The sequence below is a fragment of the Mercurialis annua genome, linkage group LG5 (genome assembly GCF_937616625.2).
Source record: "Mercurialis annua linkage group LG5, ddMerAnnu1.2, whole genome shotgun sequence".
In the NCBI taxonomy this organism is placed as follows: domain Eukaryota; kingdom Viridiplantae; phylum Streptophyta; class Magnoliopsida; order Malpighiales; family Euphorbiaceae; genus Mercurialis; species Mercurialis annua.
This window is the reverse complement of record NC_065574.1, coordinates 13,044,184-13,068,434: the sequence shown is the minus strand read 5'-3', so window position 1 is coordinate 13,068,434 and position 24,251 is coordinate 13,044,184. Positions and strand designations below refer to the sequence as shown.

At 31.2% G+C, this 24,251-nt stretch overlaps 4 protein-coding genes across 4 annotated transcripts; all 4 read left to right on the top strand.

Moving 5' to 3' along the window:
- Positions 1-4,332: 4,332 nt before the first annotated feature.
- On the top strand, positions 4,333-5,049 carry LOC126681498 (uncharacterized). Its single transcript, XM_050377039.1, has one exon. The coding sequence runs from the start codon at positions 4,333-4,335 to the stop codon at positions 5,047-5,049; it is 717 nt and encodes a 238-aa protein (XP_050232996.1).
- A 20-nt stretch (positions 5,050-5,069) lies between these two features.
- Positions 5,070-7,854, top strand: LOC126681497 (uncharacterized). The gene is made up of 4 exons (XM_050377037.1): positions 5,070-5,965; positions 6,059-6,096; positions 6,963-7,071; positions 7,767-7,854. The coding sequence occupies exons 1-4, from the start codon at positions 5,070-5,072 to the stop codon at positions 7,852-7,854; spliced, it is 1,131 nt and encodes a 376-aa protein (XP_050232994.1).
- Positions 7,855-10,658: 2,804 nt separating this feature from the next.
- Positions 10,659-15,001, top strand: LOC126683480 (O-fucosyltransferase 6-like). The gene is made up of 10 exons (XM_050379390.2): positions 10,659-11,007; positions 11,104-11,175; positions 11,252-11,342; positions 11,913-11,989; positions 12,224-12,312; positions 12,400-12,583; positions 13,262-13,443; positions 13,598-13,700; positions 13,796-14,127; positions 14,248-15,001. Exons 1-10 carry the CDS (start codon positions 10,804-10,806, stop codon positions 14,648-14,650), a joined length of 1,737 nt encoding a protein of 578 aa, XP_050235347.1. The 5' UTR covers positions 10,659-10,803; the 3' UTR covers positions 14,651-15,001.
- A 4,424-nt stretch (positions 15,002-19,425) lies between these two features.
- Positions 19,426-20,523, top strand: LOC126680096 (uncharacterized). The gene has a single exon (XM_050375143.2). It carries the CDS (start codon positions 19,669-19,671, stop codon positions 20,476-20,478), a length of 810 nt encoding a protein of 269 aa, XP_050231100.1. The 5' UTR covers positions 19,426-19,668; the 3' UTR covers positions 20,479-20,523.
- Positions 20,524-24,251: the final 3,728 nt, after the last annotated feature.

Sequence of the window (24,251 nt, the reverse complement as noted above, 5' to 3'; positions counted from 1 at the left end):
ATAAAAACAAACAACAATCAACAACTAAATGATAAGAGGATTGAAGACAATAAGATTAAAGTGTTTGAGGGTTGATACTAGCTAATTAACATTGCAACAAACGGAAATGAACATCATGGCATTCAACAAGAACCGAGTTGTTTCTAAAGCATCGTTCCCGCTCTCTCGAGCCTCAAAGAACAACAAAACCACCTATCGAGCAACCAATTAAAGCTTAACTCACTCTCGTGATACTAAACCTAATCAATTAAACAACAAGCAATGATTAATCCAACTCAACGGCTACCTAATCCCTAACCCGCTCTCACGGTGTTATGACTTAGACTTTTAATCACATATGTCTATCTATTTAACCATCTCTCAATACATTAAACAAACACTAATCATGCTTTAGGAGATCAATCTAAAACAAGCATTAAGAACAATGATTAAAACATGTTATTCAAGCCATACATACAAATCCATTCAAAGCAACATTTAAGAGTTCATATCAACCCCCAAACATGCTAAACATCACTAATAACTACTAAGCAAATGGAAATCTTATTGAATAAATACTTATTGGAAAAATTGAATCAACAATAAAGACTTGTATTAATAGATAACTCTTGTTCAACACAAATCATAAAGCTCCAACACCACAACAATGGTGGAAAAGATGGAGGCACAAAACCCTAAAAATATTCCAATCCTAACTAAAAGAGACAACTACAAAGAGAACTAAATGATGTAAAAAATGTTGTCTATAAATTCTATCTCTAATTTGGAGATATTGTTGTTTATATAGTACTAGACAAAAGAGGAAATAAAAACATCAACTACAAGAGTGTTTGGCCCAAAGAAGCAATTAGAATCAAGTCTTGTTGCATTTTGAAATAAGAAATCTCCCTTCCAGCAAGCCCATGCTCGAATCGAGCTTCCTTGGTTAAATGAGGAGCTCGATTCGAGCTGCCTTTTTCTGCTCTGGATTGCGATCTTCAAACCTTCATAACTCGGTGTAGAAATGTCTGATTGAGTCGATTCTTGAACCATTAGAAAGCTTGGGACGTCTACTTTAACTTTCATGAAGAACACAAATTCATTTGAAGCTTCTAGCTGGTTCCAAATTTTCCAATTAGTGCAGAGGGGTCGGCTTTTCAGACTTGTAAATGAGCTTTTGGATCTCTTTTGTCGACTTTTCCAACTTTTGCACCAAAATGCTTCCGCAATGCTCCTAAGTACCTGAAATACTAAAACACGTAATAAGGCATTCAGAATACCATAAAACCGTGATAAAACATAATAAAAGCATGCGAAAACGACACTCTAAATAGGAGTAAAATACTCCTATCAAACCTCCTCACACAAACCCTTGCTTGTCCTCAAGCAAGAAATGAATCTTACTCGGGGACGCATGCTAGCTAATAACCTCAAACCTGCATATATGTCGCACACAATATTCCAACTAATGAATAACCTAATGAATGATTCCCGACCTAACAACTAAGGGTGATGCAAACAAGTGAGGAATGCAATTATAATGACATGATCCGATGACATTAAGACTACAATCACGCAAGCACTTTAACAAAACAAGTTACATCTCGAGGTTGTTATCATATGCGGGACATGTACACAAATCTATCACAAGTTAACTTGGGCAAAACATGGCATAGTTTTTAAGTATTAAGCAATGGAATAATCCTCTCTAGATTTCACTCACTCAAAAGATCAAGGTGTAAAAGAACACATGCAAAGTCACCATAGGCTTGTTTATAGTCCGGAATCCACTACTTAGTTCGGTTTCCGACAATTATCATATGGACTTTATTGGGTTGTAATGGGGCTAAGGGTTAGGGTAGGTAGAAAGGTAAATTTTTTGGTTAAACAAATAACTTGATGACTAACTCACAAAATATATCAAATCGATCTAACTTGGAATTTTGCACAATGTGAACATTTTCTTCTTTTTCATGCCTCTATTTATTCTTTTGCATTCAACTCCTTTTTTTTTCTTTTTCTCTTTTTTTCTTCTTCTAAACTTTCTTTATTCTTTCTTTGTTTTGATTTTCTTTCTTTTCTACTAGGGCATTTTGTTCACTTTTTTTTTCATCAAGTTAGGATCAAGTGTTTCTACATTAAAGTTAATCAAGTCAAATGTAGTGTTTAAAGAGGTAGATTTTGAAAGGTTAAATGTGTGAAAATGTGGTTTAAAAACAAGAAAGGTTTTAGGCTCAAGTTTATGTTATCTAGGGGTAAAAGGGTAGGATTTTTAAGTGGTTTAAAGAAATGTGTAATCCTAATTGCCATACTCATCTAATTGCCAAAAACTCAACGATGAAATCTTGAACGGACACAGAGCAAGTTCTAGGACTAAGCATGCAAAACACATTAAGAAATGTAGGCTCAAAATATTCAATCAATGAAAAATGTGTGTTTTCGCCAAATGCTAGAAACTACATCAACTATGCCAAGCATGCCCAAATTTTGAAAATTACACAATTTTATGACATACATATCATGAATCCGCATCAAGCTAAATCGAGCATGCGTCGAGGGTTAAAATTACTCACAAGTGAGTTCACCCTAATCCTATCGAATCATGTCATACGATTGGCATTTCATTAGACAAGCATCACCAAAATTGTTTACTCGAGAAGCATCATTCTAAGCATTCATTAACCGGAAAATCGACAATTAATACAGTTCAAACATTTCATTCAACTTAGATAACATGCTTACAAAATTAAGCAAAGGCTTCATGCACTAAAGGCACCAAAATCCCAACCTAAAACAACACAAACATCCTAAAACATTTAAACTAAATAAACACATAAAAACAACCTAAAATAATCTAAACACAAACGAGATTCAATTTTCCAACCCTCCTCACACTATTTCTAAGCAATGCCCTCAATGCTAAGAAATAAAATAAACCTGAAAATTGCATGAGTTTGGTTTAGAGAATCAAATCGTTTTCGATTAAATGCAAAATAACATAAATGAAACACTAAAAATAAATAACAAAAGATAAATGACAAGAAAAGAAATCGAACCTCTCGGGATTGTCTCCCGAGTGCGCTTTAGTTGGAGTCCAAAACTAGACTCTTCGCGTAAGGTTGTTAAAAATACAACCTAACATGTGGAAGCCGTCTTGGTAGCATCTTCTCCCTCTTTTGCCTTGTTGGCTCCTTCAAATACAACTCCAATAATATAGAGTATGCTTGCACTCCATAACAAAGAACATGAGGAGTATGAAGCATCTTCATATATTTGATATTATTTCCGTCATACTCGGAATCAAACCCCTCTAAGAATGGATCTTTATAGTCAAAAGATTTGTTGAATTCCTCGTAGAGTACCGTAATACCAAATTTCTCCACACTTTCATCATTTACGCTCTTGGGACAAGTAAGTGGCTTGGAAATTGGAGCTTCAAGTTCAACATCCTCACACTTTTCTCTTTCGATCTCTATGTGAACCATTGTGTGAGGATGTTCTAATAAAGTACCATCATCTTTCAAATCTATGGCCATAGAATGTTGTGTTGGAGTAGCGTCAATTTCGGCTAGTAATCCTCTTGGGTTGTCCGGCGCTCTGTTGAGTCGACTCGAAAAGGGCACTCTTGGTACATAAGGAGGTGGAGGTGGTGGTCTAGCATAAGGAGCTTCAATCTCAATTACAACTTCCTCACTAGCACTAGGTAGTTCTTGACTAGAGCTAGCAACATCAATCACTACTTGAGGCTCATCCTCCTTAACAACATGCTTCTTCCCAATGGCTTTCTCAAGGTTCCTCCCACTTTGAAGCTCTATCGCTTTAAGATGCTCCCTTGGATTGTTTTCCGTAGTGGATGATAATCCGCCTTGTGCCCTTCCTTGAAGTGCTTGGCCAAGTTGGGAGATTTGGGTCTCCAAATGATGGATTGTTGAGGCTTGGTTTTTCTCTCTTTGCCTAGCATCAAGCTCTCTTTGCCTCGCTTCAAGCTTCATCTCTCTAAGCTCCTCCAACAACTTAGCAAGCATGTTCCCCTCATCAAACATTCCATCTTTCTGAAATTCATGTGATTGTTGTGGTTCATTGCCAAAATTTGAGTTGAAGTCCCATTGGTTTTGATGTGGGTGATATCTTGAATCGAAGTTCAAGTTTTCATTGAAGTTCTCCCAATTTTTGCTCCAACCATAATTCGGAGGGTTGTGCCACCCCGGATCATACACGTTGGAATAAGGGTCACTAACTTTCCATATCCACCCTGGATCATACACGTCGGAATAAGGGTCACTAGAGATGTTTAGGTCTGGGAAGGGCCTGAGACAAGGGGATCCCATATCCCCCCTCATTTTTTTCATATGTATGGAGTATTTAACTAGAGACCTCAAGAGAATTAATGTTGATTTTAAGTTCCATCAGGGCTGCAAAGAGCTTAAAATCAATAATTTGATGTTTGCTGATGACCTCCTTCTCTTTTTCCATGGTGATGAAAAGTCTTTGAATTTTTTGATTGATAAACTCAATGAGTTCAAAGAAATTTCAGGGCTTCAAGTTAATGCTTTAAAAAGCCAGATTTTCTTCTGTAATGTTGAAGAGATTATTAAGAGCAGAATTATTGGCAAGTTGGGTTTGAAAGAAGGAGAGCTTCCCCTAAGGTACCTGGGGATCCCCCTCATCTCCTCTAAGCTATACAAAGATGATTGCAGGGGAATTATCATGAAGATCACAAGCAGAATTCATGCTTGGACTAGCAAGCTCCTCTCCTATGCAGGCAGAATCCAACTCATTCAGTCAGTACGAATGAGTATGCATGTGTTTTGGGCATCAGTTATGATCCTCCCCAAGCAAGTTACTAAGGAGATTCAAAGCATCTGTTCTAAGTTTCTTTGGACAAGCAATATAGAAGGGAAGAATAAAGCTTTTGTGTCTTGGAAAGAGATGACTAAACTGAAGAAAGAAGGGGGCCTCAGCATAAAAGATATTAGTTGTTGGAATAGAGCTGCTTCAGCAAGCACATTTGGCATATTTTCAACAACAAAGACTCTATATGGGTCAAGTGGATTAGAGCCAACAAGATAAAAAACAAAAGCTTCTGGGGTATGAAATTCAACAACACTACTAGCTGGATTTGGAGAGGGATATTGAATGTCAAGTCTGAGCTGAGGAAGATTGTTGATTTTAATATGGGAAATGGGAGGAAAACCAGCTTCTGGGATGATCCTTGGCTCCAGGGTCTGTCTCTCCTTGAGAAGTTTCCTAGAGTCAAGATGAAGGATTCTGACATCCCTTGGAACACCCTTGTAGCTAATCTTTTGAGACATGGAAGATGGGTGCTTCCTGACCCTAGTGATGAAGATATGGCTGCAGCCTGGAACTATATCAAACAGAATTGTTCTGTTTCTGACAGAGATGATGAAGTCAAGTGGAAAGTAGTGAAGAACAATAACTTCTCTATTAACCAGACTTGGAAGGAGTATAGAGAGAAATACCCTGAAGTCAGTTGGCACAAGATTGTTTGGAACAAAGGTTATATGCCTAGATTCAGTTTTATCTTATGGCTGATTTTGAGAGACAGGGTCAAGACTAAAGACAAGCTTAAGAAGTGGGGGGTTACAGAAGATGACATATGTGTTCTTTGCCCTGATGGGGTTGAATTTGTGAACCATTATTTCTTTAACTATGAGTTTGCTACTTGCATTTGGAGAAGTGTTCTGAAAGCTTGTCATTGCAGCATTGAGATTAGAAGCTGGAGGAGCGTGATAAGCTGGTTCAGTAGAAGAGCTGCTGGAAAAAACAATATGGCTGAGGTAAGAAGATTGGCTCTCTCTGCTATTGTTTACTACATTTGGACTGCTAGAAACAAGAAAGTTTTTGCTAAGGAGACCCAAACTGCTGAGATGGTGATGAGGAAGATTAAAACCATCTTAACAGACAAGATCAGTACTATGAAGCCAGACCAGAGACTGATAAGTATCATCCATGATTTGCACATTATGTAATTATTTATGTTGTTCTTAGCTTCTGATTTGGCTGTGCTTGTTTAGCCAGCTGTAATTTTGGTTTTTTTGCCCTTGTTGTGCTTGTTTAGCCAGCTTGTTTGTTTGGTTGTATTGGCAGTTTGCCAAAGTAGTATTCTTTATTTCAATCAGAAGTAAAGCTTTTTTGGGCTTTTTTACCAAAAAAAAATTCAATTATAGACTTATAGGTTTAGAAGTTTAAAAAATTATTTTATTTTTAAATAAAAAAAATCGCCTTTTTTTCATTTTCTACCTTATTTTTGTTGCCGCCAGTTTTCACACAACATTTCAAAATCATTCACAAACAGACAAACTCACTTTGGTTCCAATTCATCTAGGTTTAAATAGACTTGTTTGGAGAAGACGACGGGGTCGATGTTAAGGATCAACGTCGGCAACGGTTTGAGGAGCGTCGACGTTCAGTTTCTTAGATTAAGGTTAATAATTTGGTATATACACTGAGACTGATTTGTGCTTTTATGTTTAATTAGATTTTGGTTAGGTTTAATAAAAAATTAATTAATTAAGGCCAACTAGATTTAATTATGATTAATTATATTTAATTAAAAATCTCATTCTATATTTCTTTTGTCCGGAGGGTGAAATTGATCCCGTTCTACTCAAAAATGGTATTTTTTAATCTTTTATGTCAGGCTAGGGGTGAAACAATCCTTTGTTCAAAGAATAAAATAATTGCCCCCTGTTTAAAATTTGAAAGGTGTACTTATTTGGGATCAACTTTTTTAAAAGAAAGTCTTAATTGTTTTCCAAAGTATAATTTAGGTGCATGTTGATATATTTTTCTTAATTATCGATATTTAATCTAAAATATTTCAGAACAAATAATTGAATTAAATTAATACTATCTAACATTTTAAACCTGTTCCGTAATAATTACTATAAAATATGATTCGAATTAATTTTTTAAAAAAGTTGGTTTATTTAGGTTTATAAATTTTTTAATCCAATCGACAGAATGCAGAGTCCTAGTTACTGGCTTGAGTTTGAAGAGAAAACCAAAGGGGTTCAGTGAACACATGCAGGGGCACGTGCATGAAAGCAAGCAAACAAAGATCTTGCCAAGGCAAGTAAAGAATAACGAGGAAAATGTTTGGGTGTTTTTTTTTATCCCACCTCGTTTTCCCTGCAGGGTGTTGGTGTAAATAACATGATTGATTTTTTTTTTATTAAATTTACTAATCCATTATTAAATTTTTATTTTTATTTCAAAATAAAATAAAAAAGTCTCTAAATTAATTTTCAATCACCCATATCTTAAATTAGATAAAGTAAATATCGTATATGTTTAAATTATATTATTACGTTAATACAAAATGTATAAAAATGAATATCACTAATACATTTATAAGATTTAGTTCATTTTTACTAATAGTTAGATTATATAAAACGGTTAGCAGAATGCGTTTGTGGGAGAAATTGATCTCACAGTTTAACAGAATGATGCCCAATACTTATAACATTTGATTAAAAAAATACATTTTTAATAGTTAAAGTAGTTAATTATTTTAAATACTGAAATAGTACAACGAATGTTTAGATAAATTTTATTTTTCAATTAAAAAAGGAAATAAAGTGCACCCTTCGCTATCGTTTAAATTTATATATAAAAATACTGCAAAGTTTTAGAAAAACTACACACATACTTTTAAAATTGTACACGTTTAACGTCATTTTAATTTTTATTTATGAAAATACTACATTTATAATAACACCTGAAAAATACAACAAAAAAAATACTACTCGCTGAAATTTTTTCAGGATGTCGGTTTTTGGTCGGAAATATTTCCAGCCAGTGGCAGTTAATGGGGTCAACAACGCATTCGACAGATGCTATATGGATTGCTAACTTTATATATGAGTACTTTAAGTGTTTTTAAGTGTATCTTAAGTGTTTTTTGTGTGTTTTCTTAGTGGCTTTCAATGTTTTTTATATTTTTTAATTTTTGTTGATTGTTATGGATGAATGTATTTTAATTATTTATTAAGTGTATGTTAAGTGTTTTTTTTTGAATTTAATTCGGTTTAATTTTGCTTTACTGAATTACTAAAAATAAACCATAATTAAACCCAAAAAATTTAAATTTAATATCGGTTTAGTTTTGATTTTTTTTCTTTCTAATTTCATATATTTGTGAATTTTTTTTATTTCGGAATAAAAATCAAGTCTCGAGATAAATTAAAAATTAATGAACTAATTATAATTATATCTCGAGATTAATTATAATTGTTAAATTAAGTATAATTAATTAAAAATATTAATTATTTATAAATATATGAATTTATAATATTATAATTAATCAATTTAATTTAAAAAGTGGATTTGAATTTTTTTTTGTAGATTAAGTACAATGATTTTAATGTATTATAGATTAAATATAAGAGTTTTAATATATATTTTATTTTATCTTATAGTTAAAATGTCATATATATTTTTTCACACACTCAATAATGGAGAATGTGGTACACTCTCCAAATTCCATCCATAAAATAATACAATAACAATGAAAAAGAAAAAGAAAAAGAAAAAAGGACACATAAACAGAATATTAAAATAGAATGACCTCATGTACAAAAGAGTTTAGAAGGCCCCGGAAATGGATTTGACCTTTAAATCATATCCAAGATAAAAATGTAACTATATTAAACAAGGAAGGAACGATTTTTAAAATAGGATAAATTACAGTTCTGAGTGAAGTAACTTTGTTATAATAGAGATATTTTTTTTAAAAATAAAAATAAATTTATAGTGAATTTAAATTAAATTAAAATCAATTAGATTGATAGAAAATTAAAAGTTAAACTCGGACCGAGAAAAATCCTAGATCCGCCACTAATATCAAATGAATATTGATCTAATGGCATGGAAGTTTTTTTTTTTTTTTTTTTGAAAATTAATGGCATGGAAGTTATGTTAAGTTATACAAACCTATAATAGAATTTGCTGATTACTTGAATTGGAAAGTCACAATTCAATTTGAACATTTCATTTTAAAATGTGGTAGTTGTATTACCTAATAAAAAAATACCCACATATTTTCCTCAATTTACAAGTCAAACAACAATATAATATTATGAACATATTTAGCAAAAACATAAAACAAGAAATCACAAGCAGTTAAAATATGACACATGGCAAAACTGTAGAGGATTAAAGAGATGAGAGCTGAGTCAGATGAATGTCAACACCGAAGACAAAAGCCAACCTCTAAAAATAGAATTTAGGCGCGATTTGGTCGAGGTGGTAACGGTGAATCTTAGGCGGGCAGTGAAGAAGAAAAACAAGATTAATTTCCCCCTTTTTTTCTATTATGTGGAACTTATCCATATATCTAAAGATTATCATATTTAAATTAGTAATTTTTATCATTAATTTACATTCCTAAAATTCAATTTTATGCATCTAACTTTATTTTTGTACATGGGAGTCCCTAATTAAATGATTTTTAAGAGTTATAATAATTTTTGATTTTATTTCACATATTTATATGATACTCCCTCCGTCCCAATAGAGTTGTCCGCTTTGAGAAAAAAATTTGTCCCAAAACTCTTATCCACTTTCAAAAAATAATTAACTTTTACACTCAATATTTCTATATTACCCCTATTAAAAGTCTACTAATGAGTAAATTGTAAGTGGATCCCATATTAAATAGGGGTATGACAAGAAAAGTAAGATAAATTTTACAAAACCCATAAACAATAATTGCTTTTCTTAAACTGTGTGATAAAGGCAAAGTGTATAACTCTATTGGGACGGTGGGAGTATTATAGGAAGATATTTATGCAAATTAAATTTTAAATTTTTCAGACAATCTACAAATTATATTGTGCACATTTTTATTTAAATATCACATTCTATGTTAGCTCATCATAAATATATTTATATGGTGACATAATCAATAAGGATTTAGGACAGGCTCTAATCTGGGCTGGCAATCAAAAAAAAATTAGGTAAATAAAATAAATTTTATAGCAAATATAGAAATAAAGAGAGATTAAATCCGGACTGCTGGAAAATTAAAAGTCGACTAAACATTAAGTCCGAATTGAAACGAAATTCTAATTCCACTGCTGTATTCCTGATATTTATAATTGTTTAGGACATATAATGGCTTGATGAAAGTTAATTATATTAAGAAAAAACAATAAGAATGTTGTCTTATGATGTACATATAAGTTTAGATTAATATTTTTCTTTTATTATTTGTTATTTAAGGATCTTGGCGTAAAAGAAAAAGTAAAGTGTGAGGATTTGGATGTGTAAAAATAGAGTGTTTATCCCATATAATGGTTGTGTCATATCATATTCACAACAAGCTAATACACACTTGCAATAAAAAAATTAAAAATTTCAAATGACAAATACACAATTGGTTTGTTATACGAATGGCATGGCGCAACATTTGCATTGAATATTTTTTCATAAAAATATAAAAAGTTAGAGGAGCTAAACTTAGATGCATAAAGTCAAAATTAATGGGTACAAATTCATTTAAATCACAAATTGAGGGTCTTAGATATTATATTTTACCTACATCTAAAAATATACAGAATAAAAATTAAAAAAAAAAACTGAAAGTATAAAAAATGAAAAACAGATTTGAAAAAAGTAAATATAAATTAGAAAAATCTAATATTTGTTGTAGTAGCTTGCAGCCAGCCAGCCAGCCCAACAAAAACACACCCTTTTTTCAGTTATTTTTACCTTTCTTTCTTCTACTTCATAATCTCTTCCTCTCCCATATTTTCTTGTTTCCAAAACATAATTCAAAAACTCAAAATATAAAACATCAGAATGAAGAAAAAGAAAAGCAAGAATATTATCATCGCCATCAGTAGCAGCATTAGCCTACGGCGGCGCCACCACCCCCACCCCCACCTCCACCAGCCGCTGTTTCAGTTCTTTTACGCTTTTTCTTGTTTCCTTCTTGTTTTCTTCGTTGCTTTCTCCCTTCTCGCTTCTCCTCCTCCGATCACCGACCACCACTCCTCGCCATTGGTAACCTTTTCTTTAATATTCTGATCGTTTTTGTTCTGCTTCTTTAACTTTTTGTTTCTGTTCTTTAACTTTAGTTTTGTTAATGTTTGATTTTAGTCTGAAAATATTGTGAGCACAGTGACAGTTGGCTCGAGTTCTGATGTACATACGACGTCGTTTCTTGTTCCGGTGAGTAGTATATTTTAGTTATGGTGATGAAATTAAATTTATTTATTTAATTTAGTTATTTGAATTTGAATTACAGGAAAATGGAGAGAATAAAGGAGGTGATATATGGAAATCAAGATTATCTAAATTTTACTTCGGTTGTAGCAATGCCACCCTTAACTTTTCAAGTAATATATTATTCTTTTTCTTTTTTAGTTATTTGGTTATCTATTTAAAGATAAGATATAGATATTTGAATTTTAAATTAAATGCTTAAATTAGTCATTTCCATATTTATATATTGATAGTTAGATAGATGTAAGTGCAGCTCACGTTTGTTTTGTTTTTTCTTATTTTAAGGTTGTTAGCTTGGTTCATAATTGTAGATGATCAATCTTATTATAATTCTATTTTTTCACATAATTGAGAATTGAGGAATTTAAATTTAATTCTGTTTTTAAATTCTACTTACAACAATCTTCATATTATGTGTAAGTAATTTTGTAACAGATTTTTCTAAATTTTTGAGTATGGTGCAACTGCAAGTCAGTAAAACTACCAGCTACATTGAAATTGGATTTGAATTTTCAAATTATGTTTTTTACCGAAATTATTGTATATTTTCATGTTAATACAGACTATATATGTGGAAATGTAGGCTTATATAGAACTTGTGTAGGAAAAAAACAGAGTAGGGGGCAAGGTTCTTCAATAAGTATAGTCAGAGGACTAGTTTAATGAAGCTTTTAATGTTGTAGCTGCTGGGGTGAAAACTCACGCTGATCGCTACTTGCTGATTGCTACAAGCGGAGGCTTAAATCAACAGAGAACAGGGGTGAGTTTCTTTACCAAAGAATTCTATGTTTCCGTTTCATTTATCGAGTATTTGTGTCTCATTTACGGAACATGGTCATGTGAGAATCTTGACGTTTCGTTTGTGATTGTATGTGCACGTTGATTGAACTTTCTTGCTCCTTTCGTGCTATCAGTTTTAATTTAATGTTTGAGGTTTCAGATATAAAAGATCAAGTCAACAGTACTAGTTGTCTGATTTCTATCATGGCTGCAGATAACAGATGCTGTTGTTGCAGCTTATATTCTGAATGCTACTCTTGTTGTTCCAAAACTGGATCAGAAATCGTTCTGGAAAGATTCTAGGTATGCTTCTGACTTACATGGCTATGCTATGGTTTTATATTTCGTTTTCTTGTCAACGTGATTATGTGCATCCTGTATTTGATGCAGTGATTTTGGTGAAATATTTGATGTGGACTGGTTCATATCCTTCCTCACAAAGGATGTTAAAATCATCAAACAGCTCCCGGTGACGAATGGGAAAGTTATTGCGCCTTATCACATGCGTGTCCCAAGGAAGTGTACCCCAAAATGCTATCAGAATCGTGTTTTACCTTTGTTTAATAAGAAGCAAGTAAGTGCGCCCTTTCACACAAAACCATAGAACAATATTCCTAAAAAATCTGTGGCGCTTTTGCTTTACAGCTCTGTTGTGTGCATGTTCAAATTTAACGGTATGTAAATCCATGAACAGAACATTAGTAGTTTCTTTTTACTACTGCTGTGAAAATCCATAAACAGATCACATATGCAAACGCTAGGACTTGATAAGGTCAAAGTTTGGAAGTTCAAGTGAAGTTACCAGTCATACTGTCTGTTAGAAATCCTTAGATAAACAAGGCATTAATGGAGAATGATCTGACTCGGGTACTATAAGTCTGTTTGTAATTGTATGTGCTATTTTTAGTTGAATGTTACTTGGGGACTAACTAGATGATCTGGTGGCTTAAGTGTTAGAAAGTTATAAAAGCAAAGAAATTGGTGTTAGACATGCAGTCTTTGTAATCCACAGCCAGACAGAGGCAGTATGGTTATAAAACCCAACTACTATTGCTGGAAAAGATGAATGTCTAGTTGTGTTGTATCTCAGCAACTTTTTTGGATATTCATTTGATCTCGTTTTGTAAATGTTAGATTGGTTTAGTATGCCATAGCATTTGCAAGGTATTCGTAAATATGTCTGCAAATGTTAACTGAGGTTTTATGCTATTTCAGTAAAGACTAATTTTTGCACGATCTATTTCTTTTGTAGGCTATACAACTTGGGAAATTTGATTACAGGCTCTCAAATCGGCTGGACGTGGATTTACAAAAGCTGAGATGCAGAGTTAACTACCATGCTTTAAAATTTACTGATCCCATTCATGAAATGGGTAAAAAGTTGGTTGAAAGAATGCGAGTGAAAAGTAAGCACTTTATCGCCCTGCACTTGAGGTAAGGTCCTTCTCATGGTCGATTCATTAATTTATTATTGCACGTTAGATGTGATTTTGATAATTAATTGCACAAAATGCAATCCTTACTTGTGGAGTTAGAATACTAATAGCAGGAGAGAAACTTCTTAATGCGATTAACTATTATTTTCCAGATTTGAACCTGATATGCTTGCATTCTCTGGATGCAATTATGGAGGTGGAGAAAAGGAAAGGACAGAACTCGGTGAAATTCGGAAGAGGTGGAAAACTTTACATGTGAGGATCAAGCTCTTATTGTAATGTAATTTACCATCCGTAGCAGTATATGTCACATTACATGTAGAGACTTTAATCTTTTTGGTTGATTACAGGATAAAAACCCCGACAAAGAACGAAAACAAGGAAGATGCCCACTGACTCCTGAGGAAGTTGGTCTTATGCTGAGAGCATTGGGTTATGGAAGTGATGTTAACATGTATGTGGCATCAGGTGAAGTCTATGGAGGTGAAGAGACGCTAGCACCGCTCAAGGCACTATTTCCAAATTTTTATTCAAAAGAAAGGTTAGCTAGCAATGATGAGTTGGCACCATTTTCATCATTTTCTTCTCGCATGGCTGCACTAGACTTTATTGTTTGTGATGAAAGTGATGTCTTCGTCACCAACAACAACGGCAACATGGCTAAAATACTAGCCGGGCGAAGGTAAGCTACTCATTCATTTCATTGTATATGGAATTGCACATTCAAGGACCTTGACCTACAGCGTTGAAACCAAAATCTTATTCGATGAAAATAGTGATTCCAATTGTTCAAATGTTGCAGGAGATATTTTGGGCACAAGCCAACAATTCGGCCGAATTCTAAAAAGCTTTACAAATTGTTTTTGAATCGACAAAACATGACATGGGATGAATTTGCTTCAAAAGTTGGCACACAACAGATTGGCTTCATGGGGGAGGCAAATGAGGTGAAGCCAGGCAGGGGCGAGTTCCATGAAAACCCATCATCTTGCTTATGTGAGGATTCCGAAGCAAAGGCTCGAGAAGATCCGAACATTCTGACTCATGCCGTGGATGATCACGCCACAGATTATGAGCATGAGCAGGATTCGTCTGATACAGATTATTTGGAGAATGGACGCGATGCTCTAGAGAAGGGTGATTTGTACATAAGTACCTTACCTAGGACAGACCAACCAGAACTAGAGGAGTTGGTCTCTGACTAACTAATGAGACTGCTCTCTCACTGACCAAATGCTCTTAGCCAAACCATTTTTTTTTCATCAGGAGAAGGTGCTCCTTGTATATAATTAAGGACTTGGCGAATAAGCAGGTTCCGATGACAGATATTTGTAAATGATAGAGATTAGATGCGCATGGAAGCACAGCTTCCTGTAGCAAAGCTATTAGTAGATGTAAATTTTATTGATTCTTGTTTCCGTAAGGCGAGATTGGTATAGAAAGGGAACGTGAAACTTAGTAAGATATAACTGATGTAATTTTTACATTCTTTTGATAGAAAATTATTTCTTGTAACAAACCTTGTACACTAAATAATACAGATAGCGTTATTATAAGTCGAAAATACAATACAGGCCAGTGTTTACAATAAATTGTGTTGGCATAATTACGCCGAAGATTGCTATTAATGACAATTTAGAATTAGTTTAGATGCATATAAGAGCATTTTCACTCCTATAGTCTAAAACAATCTCACAATGTTAATAGTAGCATTTACAATGAAATATGGAATGTTATATCATGTGCTAAATTTAACACATGCTAAACTTTATACTATATTTGACATCAAATTTAGCATATGCTAAATTTATCTATCCATCTAGATTAATTATAGAAATGTCATTAATAACAACTATATTTAGCATAATTGTACCCATAAAATTTATTTAAATTAATGAATTATAGAAATTTATTTATTTAATTTTAATCATTAAATATAAATAATAAAGATAGTATTAATATAATAGATTTATAAAAAAATAAATTATAAAATAATTAATTAATATCATATTATATAAAGAATATTAAAATAATTTAAATTTATAACATTTTTTAATATTTTATTTTATTTTAGTATATCTAAATTTTAAAATTATATTATTTTTATTAAAAATTTAAATATACGTTTTGATATGTATTTAATAATTATTAACGAGATTTAGGAATTAAATTAAACTTAAAATTATTGATAAATATTCTACGTTTTTTAAAAATTAAAATAAATATAAAATTAGAAATTCATTATTTAATAAAGCATTATGCATTGTAGCTAAAATCTAAATTTTTTTGATATATGTAGCATTTTGCTATATTTTATGCTAAAAATAGCACAAAATATAGACTATATGGAGATGCTCTAAGGATTTGGCATATGTCAAATTAAATGTCAAATTTGACATCAAATTTAGCAAAATGTCAAATTTAACGTCTGATATAGTGTTGTAATGTAGATGTGCATTTCATTTTAAATATTAAATTTTAGTATTATAAGATTGATTTAGCACCACAATAAAGATGCTCTTACTTATTTATTTAAGTTCTCAAAATAAATTAATTATTTTTTCTTTAAAATGAATATTTTTTTACTATAAAAATAAACAAAAAAATAAAATAAAATTAACTAATAGTTATTAAAATAAAATTAAAAAGAATTTATAAATTAGAGAATTTTTTGTAGATATAAATTAGAGAGTCTATTGAAGAAAAAAAAAGTTGACTCAAATTATTTATTTTGATTCTTTTAGAGTCTATTGAAAAAAAAACAAATTTTAAAATGTAATGAATAAAATATCTTTATAAAAATATAATAAAAAATCTCATTAGAAATCCCCTATTATGATATAAATAATTATATTGTTAAATTTTATATATGAATAACATTTTAATTTTTTTAAAATTATACAGTAAAATTTTATATTAATTTTTAAAAAATTGTGAAGTGGATAATAACTTATTTTTTTAGGTCTGTCGTGATGACACATGCTATTATAGTTTAGTGTGATGAAGTTTTTATTTCAATTAAGAGTTATTACTTTGCTCTTTTGACTTTGTGCATGGCGTGGAAGTAGTGAGCTCTAAATTAATAATATGCTGAGTACTTTCGGAATAGGCTTAATTACTTAATAAACTCCCATCTTGAAATAATTTTTTGTTTATACCCTGATCTAGAAAAAAGTTCATTTATATCATTTTTTTGATTTTTCGTTTTCAACTATATCCCAAAATTTTATTTTTTGACAATTTAATTAATTAAAGGATGAAAACATTAAAAATAATTAAATAGAAGGGTTATATCATCTTTTTTCTATTTGAAAAAATACAAATAAGTTAAAAATGAAGGATTACTTTAAGCTTTTTTTTAAATAAAAAAATTCAATTTAGTGCTTTAGGGTAGAGTTGAAAATGAAAAATCAAAAAAAGGGTACAAATAAACTTTTTCCTAAGTCATAATATAAACGAAAAAATATTATAAGATGGGATTTTTTTAAATAATTAAGCCTTTGGAATATCATATGCAAAATATTTTATTTTGAATCCCTCCGCTATAGTATTATGTTATGTTTCAATTGCAATATTGCATACACAATCAGTTTATGTAGATGCATTAGTATGCGAATGGGAAAGAATAGCTAATTAAATATAGGTTTAATGCCTTAAAAAAAACCCAACCTTTTATTTCTTTTTCAATTCTACCTTGATATTTTTATCAATTATACCCCATTTTATATTTTTTCATTTCAATTGTACCCTGAAGCATAAAATTGACCTTTATTTATTTGATAAAAATTCAAAAGAGTTCTTCAAAAATGGTCAATTTAATATAAAAAGTTAATCTAATGCAAAAATGGTCAATTTAGAAAATTTTTGCCAAATAAAAAGAAAAGTCAATTTTATGTTTTAAAGTACAATTAAAATGAAAAAAAATACAAAATAGGGTAAAATTGACTGATTTGCAACGTTAGGGTAGGATTGAAAAGGGAATGAAAGGTCAGGGTTTTTTTAAGTCATTAGGCCTTAAATATATATCAATTTTAGAGATAAAGGCCAAATAATCAAAAAAGACCAAACCTTTGAAGAAAGTTTTATAAAAGTCCAAACTTTTCAATTTTATCCAATTTATCATGAAATGCATAGTTTCATTTCAATTTTGTCCAAGTTTCAATTGGCACATGATTATGCTTATGTGGCGCTGATGTGGTGTGCCACATAATGTGCCACCATATCTATTAGTAGATTATGTTCATTTAAGTTCTTACATTTAAAAAAAAAATCAATACCCTTAAACTTTAAATCATTTCAACTTTTTTTCTCAAATTTTAAAAAATACTCTAAATAATCAATATTATAATTAAAAATAATTTTTAAATATATATTAATTTTTAATTTTTAAAATAACTAAAATCCGTTTGTGTTTTCTGATCGTTCCACATCTAACACTATTTTTCGATTAAATTAAACGAACTAATTCAAAAAATTAAAATTTTATACACTAATTTTTTTATATAATTTTTTTTTTCGGAATCGGAGGAGCGGCTGTTGCTCCTCCTCCTCTTTTAAGGAGCTGCAGCTTCGAAATGAGGAGTTGTTGCTCCTCAGGCGAGAAGCTGCTGCTCCTCCACGAGGAGGAGGCTCATCGGAAAAAAAAAATTATTTTTTTTACAATTTTTTTTTTAAAAAAAAAATTGTCGGAAAAATTGTTGTATGCAAGAGGGACAGGATAATTATTTAATTAGTTTTAATTTATATATTTTATTTATTTATAGATAAAATAAATGAAGAAGAGGGTTACAATATTTAAAAAAAATTATAAACATAAAATTGATAATTATTTTAATCTTTAAGTTGAAATGATTAAAAGTTTGAGGGTGTAAATGTTATTTTTTTAAAATCTAAAAATTTATTTGGACTTTTTACATTGCATTCGTCAAGGTGGCATACGTGTGGCATGCCTGGTCAGCGCCACATATGTGCCACATATGTGCCACATATGCGAAATCAATTCAAAATTGAGACTTGAAAAAATTGAAACAAAATCATGCATTTCAAGGCAAATTGAATAAAGTTGAAAGGTTTAGATTTTTATGAAACTTTCTTTAAATGTTTGGCCTTTTTTTGAGATTTAACCTAAAATAAATTATCTAAGTAGATCCAGTTCGACTCACAATCACGTAAGGATTTGATGTGTGTGTAATGAGTGTTTATCATTTAATTTTCCACATAACTAACGCACTATTGGTTTATTGCACCAAAAACATGATACAACGGTTTTCCGTATGCAATTGATGGTGTAGGGACTTAATGGAGAATTTTTTAGGTAAACTCAGTCCGCCACGTCATCTATGTACTAAACTTATCACATAATGACACGTCATTAAAATAATGGTAATTTTATAATATTACTATTCAAATGTGTAAATAAGTAATAAACGAATTGGCTTAAGGTCTGAAAAACTACCGACCTTTCAATTTTTATTCAATAGCACCCTCACCTTATAATTTTTTTAATAGCACCCTATTTTATATTTTTGACTTTGAATAGCACTCTAAATTAAAAAAGTTAGATGATTTGATTACTATAAGGATGAAAATTTTCAAAAAAACTAAATTTAAAGGTGAAATCATACTTTTTTCTACTTGGACACTTTTAAACAAGTCCTTTAACTTAAAAAAATTCAAATAAGTCCTCGAAAAATGAATTTAATTTGATGATTTATGGTGCTATTGAAAGTTAAAAATAGGATAAAATTGATTGTTTTACAAGGTCGGAGTGCTATTGAAAGCTAAAAATACGAAATAGGGTGTTATTGAAGAAATTATAAGGTGAGGGTGCAATTGAAAAAAAAATTAAAAGGTCGATAGTTTTTCAGACTGTAAGCCAAACGAATTTATAAAATTGTCATCATTTTAATAACGTGTCATTATATAATAGGGTAATCTATAGATGACGTGGTGGACTGAGTCTGCTTAAGAATTTCTCCACTGTTACATATAATAGTAAAGGGATCCAATAAAAAGACGACTCTAATATGCCTTTGCCAAAACACTTACCTGGATGTGCAAACGGACACTCTGTCCAGTCGTGCGGACGACTCCGTATTTGAACTCAAACATGCAGAATTTTTTCCATATAACATCTCCAAACTCCAATCCAGTATAACCCTCTCCCCCATCTCCAACTCCCACCACCCCACCACCACCTCAGGCGGTGGTTCAGCCCTAAAAAATGAACCCAATCCTCTCCACTGCCCAACATTGGCTAGTGAACCACCCCAAAATCCTCAACTTTTCATGGACCCCTGCCCTAACCTTTGCCTCCACTCCCCAATTTCTCATTCTCACAGTCCTAACCTACCTTACCTTCACTCTCCTCCTCTCTCATAATCCCATTTCATTACCCATAATTGCACCCAATCTCCTAAAACCCATCACAGCCATCCATAGCCTTACCCTCCTCCTCCTATCTTTAATCATGGCCCTTGGTTGCACTCTAAGCATCATTCACCACCACACACATGACCATGATCATGATCTCACCCACATCATTTGCTTCCCTCCTTACACTAAACCATCTGGGCCCCTTTTTTTCTGGGCCTATATTTTTTACCTGTCAAAAATTCTTGAATTTGTGGATACCCTTTTGATCATTCTTAGTAATTCAATCCAAAGGTTGACATTTCTCCACGTGTACCATCATGCCACGGTGGTGATTATGTGTTACTTATGGCTCTCCACATCTCAGTCTTTGTTTCCAATTGCTTTGGTTACTAATGCAGGTGTTCATGTTTTGATGTATTTGTATTATTTTTTGTGTGCAATGGGTATTCGGCCCAGATGGAAAAGATTGGTGACTGATTGTCAAATTGTCCAATTTGTGATTAGTTTTTTAATTTCAAGTTTAATGGTTTATTACCATTTTAGTGGAGTAGGTTGCTCTGGAATTTGGAGTTGGTGCTTTAACGCTGTATTTAATGCTTCTCTGTTGGCCTTGTTTCTTGATTTTTATTTGAAGAGCTATGCCAAAAAGAAAGTTTGATGATCTTGATGAAGTAATGTCCTTCAATTTTGCTTTTCTAATTCATTTTTTTGGTTGGTTTTTTCTGTTCATGTGATTGACATTCTTTTTACTATACCATGTTATAGTAGGAAATGTTGAAATTTATTCCTTTTTCTTTTCCAGAATTGCAGTGGTTCTTAAGTTATTAGGATAATTAATTTTGAGGGTCAACTATCATTTTTTTTTATTTCAGTTATTAATTATCTTTTTATTATTGATTTTTAATTTGTTTTGAAATAAGTTTTTATGACCAAAAACACTTTAGTGGTGGTCATATTTTGACAAGTTTTGGTTAGTTTAATTTTAAAAATTTATCACATATATAATTTCATTTTAAAAGGATATACATACACAATAAGTTTTCATGTAACAAAAATTCAACTGCCACTTAAGTAATTTTTTTTCGCCGGAAAAAAAATTGATTTCAGTGATAAAAAAAGAAGTTTAATAACTGAAATGAAAAAAAATGAGATTTCAATAACACTCCGAAATAATTACCCTGCATCAATGAACACTTTAGTTCTTCAAGAATCTAATCATACATTTTCACGAATGATAATACAATAAATGGCAGAAATAATAATGAAACGAGGGGGTGAAAGAGGAGAAAAAGACTTGGTGATTGAAAAGTGCTTGTGTAGAAAATTTGAAATGCAATTTTAGTTGAAAAATATCATCAGTAAATTTGTTGTAAAAAACCGTCTATTGGGCATCTCCAGTAGTGGGAGCCAAAATAGTATAAATTTTACACTAAAATCTCATTACTACAGTGTTTCATTTCCAATAGTGACTCTATTTTTTTAAACTAAAAGAATATTCTCAGCATATTCCTATCTAATAAATTAGTCAAACATTTTACACTTACACCCATGAATTATTTAAGACTTACAATATATATTTATATATTTTTATTTTTATTTTTAATTATGTTCATTTATTTAATTATAATAAAATATATTATTTATTTTAATAATTTATTTTCTAAATATGTTTATATATTTTTAAATATATAAAATTACTATATTTATTTTAAAACATATTTTTTAAAATAATTAAAGACATTAAAATATACTCTATTTATTAAAAAACACCAATAATTTATTCAACACTAAAAAACATTAAAACATATTTATTATAAAACATAATATTATATATTTAAATTAAAGTAGTCTATTACAATCGCCACCTTTATAAAAAAAACACAAACACACATTAAATTTAAAATTAAAGTAGTCTATTACAATCACAATTTAATTGAAAACACAAACACACATTTACCAGATTATTAAATTATATGTATTTATATTTATATTTTGTGTCTTTAGTTTCTATGTCGTTGTTGTGTGTCTTTTTAATTGTTGAAATGCAAATCTATTTTATGTTTATGTATCTAATATAAATATGTTTATATATATATATATATATATATATATATATATATATATATATATATATATATTTTAAATTTATATAATAACTATATTTATTAAAAAAATTAAAAATTTATTAAATAATAAAACTATTAAAATATACTCCACTTATAAATTGTTGAATTTATTAATATCGATATTTTTTTAATATTATATATTTACATTTTTGACTCGGAAAAGCTTATTTGGACTATATTGTAGCAAAAACTAACAAATGTTTAATAATGAAATTTATAATAAAAAAAGAAATCAAAAGTAAAATAGAGTTACTCTATTTTCATCTCCAATAGTACTCCATTTTAAGGCACATTATTATAAAGTGACTCTACATATAGAGTAAAAAATGAAGGACACAATAATAGTGTTGGATATAGAGTACTATTGGAGAGGATTTTTACTCTATATTGGCAAAATAGTGGACTATTGGAGATGGCCTTATACTCAACATGGTTAAAGGTACATCATGGTTTGTAGTTTGTTTTTACTAGTTGCGCACATGCAAACTCCAGTTAAGTTACCAGTTACACTGTGGAGAATGATCTGGTTTTGGTACTATAACTCTGTTTGTATGTGCTATTTATCATTGAATGTTACTAGACAACTGACTTGGGGACTAACTAGGATCAAGATAATGATGGGTAAGTGTTTGAAGAAACCAAGGGAATTGGGATCAGACATGCATACATCTTTATAGTACTCCACAAGCAAGCAGATCAGGAACCCCAATACTATTGCAGCAAAAGCTGAATCTCTATCTCATCAACTTTGTTGGTTGTCATGATCAGGATTTATCTGGAGAAGGGTAATATGTACATAAAAGTACCTTACCTAACCGACCAACCAGAATCTGAGGAATTGATCTCTGCCTAACAAATCAAACTGCTCTTTCACTGACCAAATGTTCTTAGCCAAACCATTTTATGCTGTATTTTACCTATGACCATTCTGTATTTGCTTCAATGCGATGCTCAGGAGAAGCACAACTTCTTGTAGTGATTGTAAGGGGAGATTTGTATAGAAGGGGAACATGGAACTTAGAAAAAAAATGCATTTTCACATTCTTTTGATAGAAAATTATCTTTTGCAACAAACTGAATAGCACAGAAAAAACTTGTTCTCATCTCTCGCAGCTTTTTCTGTTATAAATGGATGCCCCGCAAGTAGCACCTTGTTCATTGTCTTCTTCTTCGTCTTCCCTACGTCCATTGATAGGTCCCAATCAGATTTGAATTGTATTTTTGAGATAGAAATTCTACTTAGGGCGAGAATTAAACCACAAATATCTCTTAGGGTGAGATTGAACCACAATTCTAATATTTTTCATTCCTCCTCTACTGCTAAATGACAGAGTTTAAATACATAAATGACTTAACAACTTTTCCTACTTTTAAGCACACAACTCTTAACTAAAGACCTCACTAACTAGTGGCAATAATTAAGCCGATAATCACTCAAACAATAAAATATAATATACTAACAAATTGACCTATTTTTATGGAAAAGAAACTACTACTACCCACGTCAATTGCATGGCCCATGCATGTATTTCAACTTAACAATACCTTCCTCTTCAAAGAACCTTGTCCTCAAGGTTATCAAATAATTATGTGCTTTCTTCATCATCCCATGCATCATCATCATAATTTCCTTGAAGCAATAATAATTGAGGCCCTTTACATTTATGTCCAGGTATAAATTTTTCGTCACAATTAAAACAAAGGCCTTGAACTCGTCTCTTCTGCATTTCATTCCATGGAAGTTTTTTAATTGGAGAAGAATCGGGAGTTGTGTTGGTAAATAGACCTGCAACTTTCTTCTGACGAATTAGTTGTTCATCTTGCATTCTAGCCAAAGCGATAGCTTCCTTCAAGGATTTAGGTTTAAACATTCGAATTCCATATGCAATTTCAGGTTGAAGACCTCCCATAAATGTCCCAATAAGTGCCTTTTGTGTCCATCCTTGCACCCTGTTCCCAAGATTTTCAAACTCCTTTTGATAATCACGCAAACTTCCTTTTTGTTTTACTCGTGACAAAGCCTCATCAAAGTCTTCACAATCTGTTGGACCAAACCGAGCCCACAATTCTTCATAAAAAATTGCCCATGTCACCTCCTTTCTTTCTTCTTTGTAAGCCTTACGAAGCCATTGCCACCACTGATTCGCTTCCCCCTCGAGGTGAAAAGAAGCCAGCGAAACCTTTTGATTTTTGGGCGTTGATAGGAGTAGAAATACTCCTATATTTATGTGTTTTATATGTCATATATGTGCATTTGACGTTTGGTTTTGAGCTTCTTTATACTCATTTTTGTGTTTGAGCATTT

Excerpts from the sequence above, each read along its gene's own strand:
- LOC126681498 (XM_050377039.1), top strand. The coding sequence starts at position 4,333 with ATGGAGTATTTAACTAGAGACCTCAAGAGAATTAATGTTGATTTTAAG.
- LOC126680096 (XM_050375143.2), top strand. The coding sequence starts at position 19,669 with ATGAACCCAATCCTCTCCACTGCCCAACATTGGCTAGTGAACCACCCC.
- LOC126683480 (XM_050379390.2), top strand. The coding sequence starts at position 10,804 with ATGAAGAAAAAGAAAAGCAAGAATATTATCATCGCCATCAGTAGCAGC. Across the intron at positions 11,008-11,103 it reads ACCACCACTCCTCGCCATTG|TCTGAAAATATTGTGAGCAC; the intron begins GTAACCTTTTCT and ends GTTTGATTTTAG. Across the intron at positions 14,128-14,247 it reads AAAATACTAGCCGGGCGAAG|GAGATATTTTGGGCACAAGC; the intron begins GTAAGCTACTCA and ends CAAATGTTGCAG.
- LOC126681497 (XM_050377037.1), top strand. The coding sequence starts at position 5,070 with ATGAAATTCAACAACACTACTAGCTGGATTTGGAGAGGGATATTGAAT. Across the intron at positions 5,966-6,058 it reads ATCCATGATTTGCACATTAT|CCAGCTTGTTTGTTTGGTTG; the intron begins GTAATTATTTAT and ends GTGCTTGTTTAG. Across the intron at positions 6,097-6,962 it reads TGTATTGGCAGTTTGCCAAA|AATGCAGAGTCCTAGTTACT; the intron begins GTAGTATTCTTT and ends TCCAATCGACAG.